At 45.9% G+C, this 13,339-nt stretch overlaps 1 protein-coding gene across 1 annotated transcript; it reads right to left on the bottom strand.

Moving 5' to 3' along the window:
- Positions 1 to 1,592: 1,592 nt before the first annotated feature.
- Positions 1,593 to 13,288, bottom strand: LOC111566088 (calmodulin-1). The gene is made up of 6 exons (XM_023266483.3): positions 13,159 to 13,288; positions 8,918 to 8,948; positions 8,158 to 8,301; positions 3,826 to 3,932; positions 3,430 to 3,565; positions 1,593 to 2,665 (listed from the first exon to the last, which is right to left on the bottom strand). The coding sequence occupies exons 1-6, from the start codon at positions 13,159 to 13,161 to the stop codon at positions 2,637 to 2,639; spliced, it is 450 nt and encodes a 149-aa protein (XP_023122251.1). The 5' UTR covers positions 13,162 to 13,288; the 3' UTR covers positions 1,593 to 2,636.
- Between the last annotated feature and the right edge of the window lie 51 nt (positions 13,289 to 13,339).

The following is a 13,339-nucleotide window of genomic DNA, read 5'->3' as shown; positions in this document are numbered from 1 at the left end:
TTTATGTAATGATGTGGGGCCTTAACTGCAATATTTAACTTACTGAATTCAATTCACATATTAAATAATACTGTGGGATCCAATTAACTCCTCTATGGAATAACATTCCTTTAAATGTGATGTATAAATGATGCATTTTGCATTTTTTTGTGTTTATCTTGTAGTTTAAAGTTTATCCTGTTATGTTGCCTTTATAAATAAATTATTATATTGCAAGATAGAAACAGACTTTTGCAAAAGGTCAGTTTGAAAAAACTAAATAAAACATTTCTAATAGCATTAAAATGAACTCCTACTTTTTATTTTGATGAAAACCCAACTAATGGGTTTTAATAATGTACTCAGTTATTTACACTCTGACACCATTCATATGATTTCTTAATGTTTAACAGTTTATACTCCAGTAAAGCCTGTGCTGTTTTCCTTTAACTAGAAAATTTAAGCTGGTAGCAGCAGAGGTGGCCTTCAACAGCAGAGATGACTCCCAGCTGTCAATCAAATGTTCCGTAGCTGCTATTGGCCAGTCTGGTGCTGCAGGGAGGGGCAAAGAGGCAAAGCTGAGTGCATTACTTTTCCTGGTTTCCTTTCAAATCAAACATTGGTGGCTGTAATTATGAAATGTGTGACACACTTCCCAGTTACTGGCAGAGCTCGGGCACAGTTCCTCTTCCTGTTGCTCGTTAGCCCACCCTTCCTCCTCTCAGCCTGCTTATCTGATTAATGTGGGCAAGGCTCAGTCCACGGCAGCTAAACACCAGCTAATTTAAAGCAGATCTGCACAGATAATGGGGGCATGAGGAATGTACAGAATGTGCCGTGTTTTTTCCCTTGAAAGCAGAATCCTGTCTCGTGTATGTTTAAGTAAAGGGGGCTGTGTGTGTTTAGGGGATGTTTAAGGGAAGAGCTGCTTCATGCTTCGACTTGCCCGGTGTTTGTGCCTCAGCGCCTTTCCAAATATGGTGAAATGACAGCCCAAATACAGTGAAGCAACGCCTGACTTTTTACACATTTAGGCTGTGCTGTGCAGGAGTTGAGGCCTCGGCGTCCTGTTCTGTGCACGTGTTGTGTAAAAAGTGCACACGGCGGTAGTGTTGTGGCCTGGTTTGCCTTACTAGGACAAGCCAACGCGGAGCCATCGGCAGAAGCAGGAGGGTTTATTCAAACTCCCACTTGCCTTTTTAAAAACCCCCAACATCCCAGTTACAGCATGCTCCTGTTGCCTAGCAACCGGCTGGGTCTTGACAGAGAAGAGAGGCGTCATAGATGTGTATGTATATCCATGGCTGAGCGCGAGAGCAAACACATTCTGCTGCCTCTCCCTCCCCTGTGAGCTGCTCACTCTCTCCTCAAACCTCCCCGTCATGTAATGGAGCGCGCACACCCACACACCCACACACACACACACACACACACACACACACACACACCGTCCTCCTCGACGTCACCCAAAGACACAGCACATGGAGAGGATGATAGTATAATCATTTATTGTTGACACATTTGTCTAGTCGGTAAACAACATACAGACTTGTTATGCTGTCTTTATAGATCATTTTCACAATCAAGCATAAGAAAAATGACATAAGACATGAGAAAGTTCATGGTCTTTTATTTGAAAAAAAAAATAAAGACTAGCATGTACAACTTGGAATGAATGTAAACTGAACTCAGACGAACAGTTGCGAGGACTGGTGTGCTGAGACTCCTAACAGCTGGCGCTGTGAACACAGTACACCCCTCACTATGCTCGTGTCTGAGTCGAGAAACAGAAGAAGAAAAAGAAAAGTGAAGGCCAGTGAATCTCTCTTGCAAGAAAAGAGGACAGACACTCCATCTCAGCGAAAAAAAACAAAAGAAAAAGAAAAAAATAGAAAGCTCACCGTAAGACTCTTTAAGTCCCCCCTCCTTTACAAAGGGCAGGACGCACGACTACTAAGATGGCCGTCCAAATAACATAACAAAAACAAAAGAACATGCCAAACATTTGAAAATGTATTTTTTGTACATTGTTTTTCTCTTTTTATCTAGCATACAATTAAGTCCCATTCCACTTTAACGCTTGAGTTAGAACCTGGTATATTCTCTCATCTTAACAGTACAGGGTTCCTCTCCAAATACAAAAAAACTGTACCAAACCAACAAGAGGACAGCTTATAGTGGAATCAGCACGCTCTGGTAGCCCGGAGGAGGGATGGGGGCAGGGGGTTAGTGCTCCGGTCTCAAGCTGCATGCATGAAGAACAGAAAACAGAGAGAGAAAGAAGAGATGGCCAGCCCAGACATTTACCAGTAGCAAATGGAACTGGAAGGAGTCCGCCAAATGCTTTTGCTTTAGTCTGAAGGTAGAAGTTACAGGGTTTGTTGTTATTATTTTTACTTGTTAAGTACTGATGCTAAACTGATCTCCGGGGGGAGGGGACAGGATCACTAACCATCATTTTCATGCAGATATTTTTTGTATATTTTTATATTTTTCCTGCGTGGACAGAAGGATATTTTATTTCAACATTCAATTATTTTCTATACAGAAACAGTATGAATAAATGAACATTTTTTTCCAAGAGGTAAGTAAAACATTTTGATTTTTTTTTCTTTTTTTTTTTCTTCTAAGAGGGGACAGGATGGGGCGGGCAAGCTTCACTTTGCAGTCATCATCTGTACAAACTCTGCAGGGAAAAAGAGAGAGAGAGAGAGAGAGAGAGGACAAAAGACAATAAGGACATCAGGTTTAAGGCTTTGGCACAGCCTGTTGCCAGTAAGAGCAGTCACCTGCTAAATTGTTAAATGCTTTATTAATTTTTTAATCAACTTGAGCAGGTTCGGAACACACATCCTAATTAGCGTCCCCTTTCCAAACAGCTTCCATGTTCATCTCATTAAACCCATTTGATTAAAAAGCTCTCGCCTTGTGCTTACAGTTGTGCAGCGACGTGACAGCGACATAAAAAATAACTAAATGAAAGGCGGCTTTATGTGTGCGGAGTCCATATTCTGTCTGTGGTACAATGAGAGAGGAGAAGTAGGGCACTTTTCAGCCACGACTTATGGACTGTTCATAATATATCAACAGCCTTCTAGAAAATGAGCGCAGTCTCTCGTGTAATGTGCCAAGGGAATAACAGTAGGGGGAAGGGAGGAAGGCAGCGACGAAGAAAGAGTGAAAAGGCTCCTGGCACACTGATGATAATTCAGAAGGATGGCTTTCTCCCATCTCTGTTTCAGCGGGCTCCATGTATAGCCCCTATCTAATAACTAACATAAAGTGTGGCTGCCTTGTCTTGTGGTCGCCCTCAGAGAAATACACAGCTTGGAAAGTGAAGCGCTCTGGTCTCCCTGTTTAATAAAAGCTTGCAGCATGGCCTAGAAACTAAAGCTATTTGTGCACCGTGACATTTCCAGTACGCGCTTCTTCGCATCGTGTTTGTTTTACCTTCGTAGTTGACCTGTCCGTCTCCGTCGATATCTGCTTCTCTGATCATCTCGTCCACCTCCTCGTCCGTTAGCTTCTCTCCCAGGTTCGTCATGACGTGACGGAGCTCTGCGGCGCTGATGTAGCCGTTTCCGTCCTACAAACATTTGGCACGGGGGTCAAATGTGTGGAAAAACCTTCCTCCGTGTCAGCTCAATTAATGAGCATATGTTAAGGTTGAAAAGTGATTCTCTAAATGTACCACTAGCCTGACTGGAAATGACCTAAATCTGAGTTATCTCACCTTTCAGATTCTTAGATAACTTGACCCCTTGCTCCACATAAAGCAAAACTTTAGCTTGGCAAGCATTAAACTGTGCCATAATTCCCTCATTATGCTCTTAAAAGCTTATTTACCTTGTCAAATACCCGGAAAGCCTCGCGAATCTCCTCCTCGCTGTCTGTGTCCTTCATTTTTCTGGCCATCATGGTCAGGAACTCCGGGAAGTCGATGGTTCCATTACCTGGAACGGGCCATCAACGAGGCACATTTAATCAGCAGAAATTGCAATTACTTAAAAGCAAACTGTGAGATGATATTAGTCAGCATTTAGCTGATGAAAAGCACCCGACTGAAAATGCTCATTTAGTGCTTCGGCCCTTTTTTCTTTCTTCTCTGCAGAGACGCTGCAGCTTGAGTAATCGCAGTGTTCATTTTGGTATACACTGTTAATAAACACAGCTACTGCAGGCTGAGAGGAGGAAGAGGATGTGTGTGTGTGAGCCGCTGTGAGTGTGTGTTTCCTTTCCTTCCTCAGGGAAGCCCTGGGAAAATGTTGCGTATGTTCTACGCAGCAGGACTGCAGGGGAGGGAGGGAACCCGTGGCCACTCATCCATAATGTAGACATTTAGTGTGCTGTGCAGCTCTGGCCTTCAAGGAGCCTGAATGAATCAAAGGCTCATCCCCCTCCTGGTCTGAAAGTGAGGCTGGAGGGGGAAAAAAAGACCAGAACACGGGGTGGAGACTTCAACCCATATGCTGCATCCATCCTTGTTCAATTTTATCCATCCTTAAGTCTCTTTTTGTGCCCGTTTTCCTGCAACAGTGCATGAAGTTGAGTCAGTTATGGTGCTTCTGTGCAGCTGCTGTGCTGGTGGCGCATATTTGAGCGCAATAGGATCAATATCCATGTAGCGGTTGTCAAGACAGGATTACCAGGGGATCAGACCCTCTTGACAGGAGGAAGGATCTATGAGGAGCTCGGCAACTCACCAACTACACCACAGGAGGGCAGATAGGAGGGTGGATCCAGCCGAGAGCTCCACTCTGTGTAGATCTGAAGATGTTGCAAGAACATCCGGATGTGTTTGTTTTTTTATTATTATTAGAAACTGATTTTTAAAAAATGCCATAGAAATATGTGAGGGGATTGAAGTGAAGGTCAGGGCCACCAAGGGCAAAGTACCCATGAGGATTAGCCCCGGGGTGGGATTGTAGGCAGATTAACCAATGGCAGAGCAGAGAAGGGAGTGAGCTAGAGAGTGAACAAGAGGCCGGATGTGTGTGTGTGCGTGTGTGTGTGTGTGTGTGTGTGTGTGTGTAACAAAAAAAAAGAGATGCAGTAATGTGATGGGGCAGATGGTGATCTCATGGCCCGGGGTAACAATCTAAGGACCTGTTATCTAACAGAGAGAGACAGCCAGCAGCACCGAGGGAACACATGCTGCCACTGGGGGAGGTTGGGAGGGAGGAGGAAGGGGGTCCCGAGTCTTGGAGGATGGCAGAGCTGCAGCTGGGGAAGAAAAAAAAAATCTGAGGGCGACAATGACTAAAGAAGCAAGGTAGCCCTGGAGTGATATCCGCTCAGCTGCACTGCGGGCCAGCTGGAAGCAAGGAGGGAGGAAGACAGGGAGGAAGAGAAAATGGTGGAGAGACAGAGAAAGAAGAGAGAGAGAGACAGAGAGAGAGAGAGAGGGAGGGAGGGAGTGAGTGGGCGGTAGAGAGGGAGATGGAGATGAGGGAGATGTGAAGAGGAGAGAATATAAGGAGTGAACCGAGTGGGAGATGGTGCGATTACACGTAAGAGGTGCTGACGCAAACTATAGAAGGCTGAGGCATCTCAGAGCGCCTGGATGTGTGGTCATTGTTCTTTATTTCCCTGCATCATAAAGCCAACTTCCATCTCTGAGTGGACAGAGAAGGGTGGGATTGTGTAATGAGGATGAGTGATGTTGACCCATAATTAAAGAGCTCCATGTCAGATGTGTTGGGATCCTGTTCTAGGTGTTGTTAGCTGTGGGATAAAGAGCAGCGGTTCTGTGTGATACTGTCATAGACGCTCGGCTTCACAATCACATTTCTTTTAACAGCTCTCTCTATAGCTGCAGCCCTCCGTCCTCTCCTCCATTCATTGTGATTCTTTGCCACGGCTTCCTTGTTTGGTAAATAAAGCTGATTTTCAATGGGCCAGCTGACATCCCATGGCTGCTGCTGTGGGTACTGGATGTGCAAAGCGCAGAGAGGTCTTATGTAACCACTTTTATTTTCCATTACTAGCTTCATTGCTGTCTGACCTAGATTACATCAGCCAAGGGAGGCAGAGGCAGAACAAGGGGATGTTAGCGATGGTGTGTGTGTGTGGATATATATATGTGTGTGTGTGTGTAACTGAAGGGGAGGGGGGAGGGCAGTGAGGATGGTGGGAGGACGTTTCAATAAAGGGGCAGCCAAGCCGCGGTGCGATTGATTTCTCCTGATCAATGTGCTCCCATTTACAAAATCCTATAAGCTGACAGAGCAGCAGTGGAGGTAAACGCCTCGCTGACAGCTAACACCCTCTGCTGCACAAGGACAGCCAGCTTCTCAGCCAACTTCCACCATTCTTCTCTTTTTCTATCACAAACACTGCAGTGTCAGTGATGAAAGAGAGAGAGAGAGAGAGAGAGAGGTGCAGGAGAACAAAAGAATTATGGAAATCGATGGCAGCAACACGTCGCATGTTTCAACTCCCACTAAAAAAAAACACTCCTCCTGCATGTCCATATCCCTGACATTGTCAACTATGATGGAGCTGAACACACAGTGACTAAACTGCTGACACAGAGGGATACGTCATCCGAAAATAAAGCTGGCTGGACAGTTGGCTTGGACAGTTGGTTGACAGTTGGCAGAAAAAGGGAGGGAGGTGGGCAACAACACCACTGATGGGGCCGTAATGGAGGCTCCATCTAATCCCTTATCCATTTGTGAAAGGGCTTTTATCACTAAAGTCATGCAGCAGAATGTTAACCAAGAGTTCTCGATAAATGCCCCCACATTCTGCGCCACTCTTCGGTCGACCGGTTTGAGGAATTACGGGTAACGATTGTGGGGTTTTTTTGTGCCGTTCTGCAGTCAGGAGTGACAGTTGCAGGTCATTTGGTTGATTAAAAACGGGGACGTTGCAGGAAAGGATCATATTAACCTAAATATTAAAACCCTTCCCCCTCGCCTGGAACGGACTTTGTCAAATTTGAGTAAATTTAATAAGTTGCCAGAGGTGGCCGTTTTGGTAGCCAGAACACGGAGTGATCCAAAAAATAGATCTAAATCTAAATCCCCGCTGCTTTTGTGGCGCGAGACTTTTCTTTCACCCCTTGATCATTTAGACCAGGGGTGTCCAACATGCGGCCCACGGGCCAAAACCTGTCCTCCAGAGGGTCCAATCCGGTCCTCAAAGTGTAAAAATTCCAGAGAAGACATTAACTGCAGATTGTAAATTAGTAAAACTATAAATTTAAAATCATTTCTAGACCATGACAAGTTGTTTTGATCAGAAAATAAAATACTAGATTGTTCATTTGTCATTTTGTGTCTCATTTTTACAATATTTTGTCTTGTTTTTGTTTTTTTGTCTGACTTTTGTCGATTGTCTCGTTTTTGTCATTTTGTTTCTCATTTTTCTTGTTTTGTGTTTCCTTTTCTTCTTGCTTGCGTTTCTTGTCTTATTTTTGTCATTTTGTGTTTCGCTTTATTTGATGTTTTTGTCGTTCTGTGCTTTTTTTTGTCTTGCTTGTGTTGTTCGTCGACTTCTTTGTTGTTTTGTTTCTTACTTTCATAATTTTTGGTCTTTTTTGTGTCATTTGTGTAATTTTTTGTCTCCTTATTGTTGTTTGTCCCTCTTTTGTCGTTTTGTAACTTTTTTGCTTAATTTTTTGCCTCTTTTTTTGTTCTCTTTCATGTCGTTTGTCTCATTTTTTGTTGTTTGGTGTCTTGTTTTTGTCATTTTGCATCTGACTTTTGTAATACTTAGTCTTGTTTTTGCTGGGGGGATTTTTGATTTTTTTTTGTCTGACTTTTGTCGTTTTGATCATAAAGGAAAATACATTTTCAGAATGTACTTTTTTGCACTAAAACAAAGGAAACATTTGGAGTTGTGGTTATTTATAGGTTATTATGCTGTGATTTTACTAGTCCAGCCCACTTTAGATCAAATTGGGCTGCATGTGGAATCTGAACTCAGATGAATTTGATACCCCTGGCTTAGACCAATGTTCTGATTGAGACTTAGCAGAAATTATGCCTGGATTGCCAATTTTTTGTAGAATAATGGTATGTCTAACCCCAATGTTGCAATTCTGGGCTGATTGAGGAAACGGCAGAAGCTCTCTTTCCTTATCTGACATCGGACACGACCTCTCTAGCAGAGAAGTGACGAATCGTACTTCAGTGCTGCGGTTAATCCAGGCGTGGTGAGCAGTATACTGACCGTCAGCATCCACCTCGTTGATCATGTCCTGCAGCTCGGCCTCTGTGGGGTTCTGGCCCAGCGACCTCATGACGGTGCCGAGCTCTTTGGTGGTGATGGTGCCGTCACCATCCTTGTCGAATAAGGAGAAAGCCTCCTTGAACTCTGCAGGGGGGAGGAGGGGGGAGGAGGTGAGAGGTGAGAGGAGGTTAGATTACTGTTGCTATGCAGCTACATAGATGGGTTATGTTAGGGAGCTGCTGTCAGGGTCCAGGAGGTTAATCGATTCCTTGCTAGCGGGGCCTGTAGTTACCAAGTTTGGGCTTGAAACTGGGCCTAAAAAGCATGAACAAGCTACGTCTAAGAAGCATTGACCCATCCAGGGAAGTGAATATAGGCAACGGTGAGCATTAGCCTTGGGGCCTTAGCACAAGCTGATTAGCCACAGAGGGGGAAGAAACTGTGCAGCTTCCAGTTTTAGGACAAAGCCCACATCATTTATTCATCACCGAGGTGCCTCAGTGATCGAAACTGCTCGTAAAGCTTGGCTGGGAAAGTGTCTGTTCACTGTGGCTTCGTTGGGTTTCAGCCCTGACTCATGATTGCTGCAAATACTTCCCCTTCTGTCCTGCTCATTTTGAAAATCTAATGATGTGCCAAGGGAGGACGTATGCCGAATCTTTCCATGTTCTGTTTCACTTCGTGTTCTCTGTAGGTGACGTGGGAGCAGCTAATGAGCGACGCTGCACAAACTTTATTGAAAAATTCTCTCTGTTCTTACCTGCGATCTGCTCCTCTGTTAGTTGGTCAGCCTGTGGTTGGAAAAAACAAAAAGAGGGAGGGAGGTGGTTACAAACAAGTTACTCAACAAGGCAACATTCCGAATCTTGAACTGTTTCGTCATCACATTCCTCCTCATCTCCGCCACATGGCTCAACACTGGCCACAGTGTTCAGGGTCTGAGGCCTGGACAGGGATCTGCTCTTGGAAAGGCCAAAATGCTCCCATAACAATAGATTTCTTATCTAAATGACATTTTTCTCAGGAACTGCCCTCGCACTCTGTCTTGGCTTCAGTTTGCTCTGAAATCGGTCCTGATGCTGCAGATCAGTCATCAGATTTGGCTCATCAGGATCATTCTGACAGGTTTGTTTGACAGACTGCTAGAAACACAACAGAACAGAGATGAAATTTAACTTCCAGCTGATGAGTGGCTCCACAGGACTGACTCACACCATGTCCAAAAGCAGGCTACAGCATGGCAGGATAGCTAGGCAACCAGATACTGTAATAAAATGGATGAAGTCCCGTCTCCAGACCTGCAGTGAACGTCTAGGCAGGGTTGTTTGAGGACGTATCAGCATGGAAGCGTTTTCCATGGTCAGGGAAAAATGGGCCTGCTGGCTTGGCATGGTTTGGTTCCCCTCCCAGCCTGTTCCCTCTGCTGGCTCCTCTAATGGCTGATAGTGACTCACGGCTGTTTTAAATGGAGCGTCCACTGCTGCATGGTAGGATCGAGCTTGTTTCTAAGGGGAGCCGCTGATTTCAAACAAACACCTTCAGCCCTGAAGTGTGAATGCAGAGCTACTGGTGCAAATCACTCCCACAGGTTCACTCCCATCGCAGTTTTCTTTCTTTTTATTATTATTGTTAACAGACCACGCTGACATCACTGTGCTTGGCAGTATAGAAGGAACACACACAGACAAACACTCACAGATGTGCACATATGCAAGAGTAAACTAACACTCACACCACACACACGCACACACACAAACACACACACACACACACACACACACACACACACAGAGCTGCTCTTAACAGCATTCTTCCTCAACACCAACACTTTCCATTCCCATGTTTCCTGTGAATTAGTCAGTTGTGCCTCAAAGCGAATTCCTGCAGCCCATCAGTGTGTTTATGTGTTTGTACAAGCCATCTCGCTGTGGATACATCCGAGTTCACATCCAACCAACAAATCCCGCAGCCTCGTTAAAGCCCACGTTAACGGGGTGAGCGTATCTTATTTTGTAAATTCAATTTGTTGCATAATGACTAGATAAGATTTAGCAGATGGCCATGTGACATGCCGCCAGCTGACCTTTTAACTTTTCACCAAACAATAGGGACCATTCGATCCAGGGGGGTTCACCGAGAACCTCATATGATTATCTGACCTGATTCAATAACCTGCTCTGTTACTCCTCCTTCCACCCTCTTCCTGTCTCCACTTCCATCTGCAAGGACAGGAAATGTCAAGAGACAAAAACAGCCTTTTTGCTGCTCAGCTTGACCGTGTGTTTTCTGCCTCTTTCCTATTCATTTCTGCTTTATCCCCCCCCTCCTGTATTAATTTCTCTCTCCATGGATGAGTCTCCCTTCATATCGTCCCTGAGTCACCCCTGTTTGTCATGCTGCTGTATCTCTGCTGTCTCTTTCTGTCTCCTGCTGTCTCTCTAAGTGGACTGGGTGTGGGGTTTGGTGACTCAGTGCTATGGATCCTCCCCTGGCTCAGGCCCAATCTGTTGGGGCCTTATGGTGCAGCAGCAGCACCACCGCTGAGCCCACCGCTCGCCCATCTTCCCTCCTTCTTTCCTGACACTTGCACCTCGGCCAACTCCTCCAGACTTTTCCCCTCTGCGTGGCTCCTTTCCTCTCTACATGCGACATACTGCTCAGAGGAAACTCCCTGTGATTCACCCTCCCCGTTGTCTTATGGACTCTCTTGTTTGCTGCCAGGATTCCAGTCTTAATAACAGCTTGTAGGGGGAATGGTGTGTGTTTGGGGCTGGCGCTGGTTCACCGGTTCGCTGGCATGAGTGGGTCAACCACTCCCACTGTTGCCCGGCAGCCAGCCCCAGTATTTCACTCCAAACAGGAGGCAGGAGGCACTTCACCAGACCAGTGAGGAATATCTTTCCCTGGCTGCCATATCAGCCGTGTGCAAACATACAGCATCCTTCCCCGTTCACACCGGCTTTAATTAGATGCAAAATGGTGTAAAGAGATCGCCGTCAATTATCTTCTTCTTTTACAACTCGTTATCAATGTTTAATGCGTCTTCTGTGCTGCTGATCTGTCGCTGGGATGCCAAACAATCCCACAAGTCCATATTTGCCAGAGTTAAAGGTGCAGAAGCAGCTGACGGATGGGCGTGACACACACACACCCGCTCACATCACAAACACAAAGGCTCAATGTGATGCACAAACACACACTCGCTCCCTTTCTATGGCAGCGCTGACCGGCTCTTCTGCTTGGGACAAAAGGCAGCGAGGCCTCGGGGCCGAGTTGTGTCTGGAGGGGGAGGAGGGAGAGAGTGTAAACAACGCTGCACCTCCGACACCCTGCGACAAGCCCAGACCACCGGACAGCCGCCCTGGAGCTCCTCTGCACCAGGAGACACCAGGAACACGGCTAGGTGTTGGCCGCCAAGCAGATCAATTATTCACTGCAGTGGATCGGATGTCCTTCAAGTTACTAAACATGCATCAGCAAACAAGAGCGTAACAGGAACAGGATAGGGCCCAGCATGGTCCGACTACCTATCCGATACTTCCACCTCAATGGGGGAGCCTGTTTCCACTTCAGTGGGCGTATTGATGCGGACGCAGGGCGTACGCCGGTGGATTCAACTTTTCAGAGATGCACTGGGCTAACTCCACAACAATCCCACTTTACGCTCCAATTACTGCGTTGTAACGTGAAACTGCAATCATGGCTCAATACTATATATGGGATATTTGATCATGGCATAGAGAGAGAGAGAAAGGGGGGAGGAACAAAAAAAAAGGCTTCTTGACTCCCTCGAGCCATTAATGATCTATCAGGCTTGATAATCAATGAATTAGCTGGAAGGCCTCTTTTCCACATCCTCATCATTACCTCTCGCTCCTTAAATGACGTCGCCTGGTGGAGAGGCTGAGTGGCTGCACATAGCTTCAACATCTGGATTAGTGATGCGCATTTTCACCAATTTTGCAAGCCCTTACAATCTGGTTTGCAGCAGAAAGATGCACAGAAACACACAGAGAGGCGTGGAATGTTCGCATTTCACAACATCTGGCTGAAGAAAGTGGACCAGCTGTTGATGCTCCGTGTCACAAAGAAGCTTCTTGGACAACTCAGCCTGGCCAAAGCACATTTGCATAACATAGAAAATTTGCAAAGAGGCAACCAAATCATTCGACATGGCACAAATAGATAACCAAGACTGAGATAAAGACAGAAACCTGGACTTTTCCTGCAGGAAAACGCAGAAAAGCAGCTTTAATGGGAATATTTATGGCAGGTTTGGATCCACAATGTAGCCCCAACCTTGCAAAATTACAAAATATGGTCAGTTTCCGCTGCGGAACACTGACGAGATATAGTAGTGCCATGCCCCATCATGGCACGGAACGGCACAGTTTCATGGTGCAACCCAGAAAAACCAAAACCCAGCTCGTTTTCCAACATAACAACAGGGTCTCACGATATGTGGCTGCGTATACGTCTTGCGGGGGAAAGAATAAAAAATACATGCGCTCCCCCAACACGCCTGCGCTCCTGAGGCGGAGGGTAAAAAGTGATGCACTCATGGCTGCAGAATTCTGCTGTAATAACCCAGAATAGCTGCCTAGTTACTCCGATTCCACCAAATCTAGTCCAAGAATTAATTCGATCTGCACCGTGCGAGCCGTGCGAACAGCCACTTGACCCCCTCAGCAGCCCATAATGCTCTATGAATTGCGCAGTTATGAAGCATACATGCAGGGATGCCCGTTTTTACGCACCATTTTTACGCACGGTAATAAAAGAGGCTCTTAAAAGCGGGCTGGTGTGATCCGGTGCTGGAGACTGGACCGAAAGGAAAAATGCGTCTTGCGGGCGTTTTCCGTCTCCTCAGAGCTGAGAATCAGTGAGCGGAGGAGCGAACAGAGCGGGAATAAAAGCAGCTACAGCGGCTTTGAAGCACGAACCACCGCCTGTGATTAAAACGCGTTTTCCCCGTTGATGAGAATGAATGAGGATACTTACCATGTCGGATGGGTTGTGTGCTTGTTGGTCTGTGGAGGCAGACTAGGAGTGTGCTCGTTCCTTAGATGGAGTTCCAGTGGCGGGTAAGGAGTGTGTATATTGGCCGTGGCCAGAATGGGGATTGCCTGTGTATCCCTCCGCCACACGAGCACTGATCACTCACTTCCTTATTTCAATTCAG

This window comes from Amphiprion ocellaris, chromosome 12, assembly GCF_022539595.1.
Source record: "Amphiprion ocellaris isolate individual 3 ecotype Okinawa chromosome 12, ASM2253959v1, whole genome shotgun sequence".
Lineage (NCBI taxonomy): Eukaryota > Metazoa > Chordata > Actinopteri > Pomacentridae > Amphiprion > Amphiprion ocellaris.
Note: the sequence above shows the minus strand (reverse complement) of the source record. Positions and strands in the feature narration are given on the sequence as shown.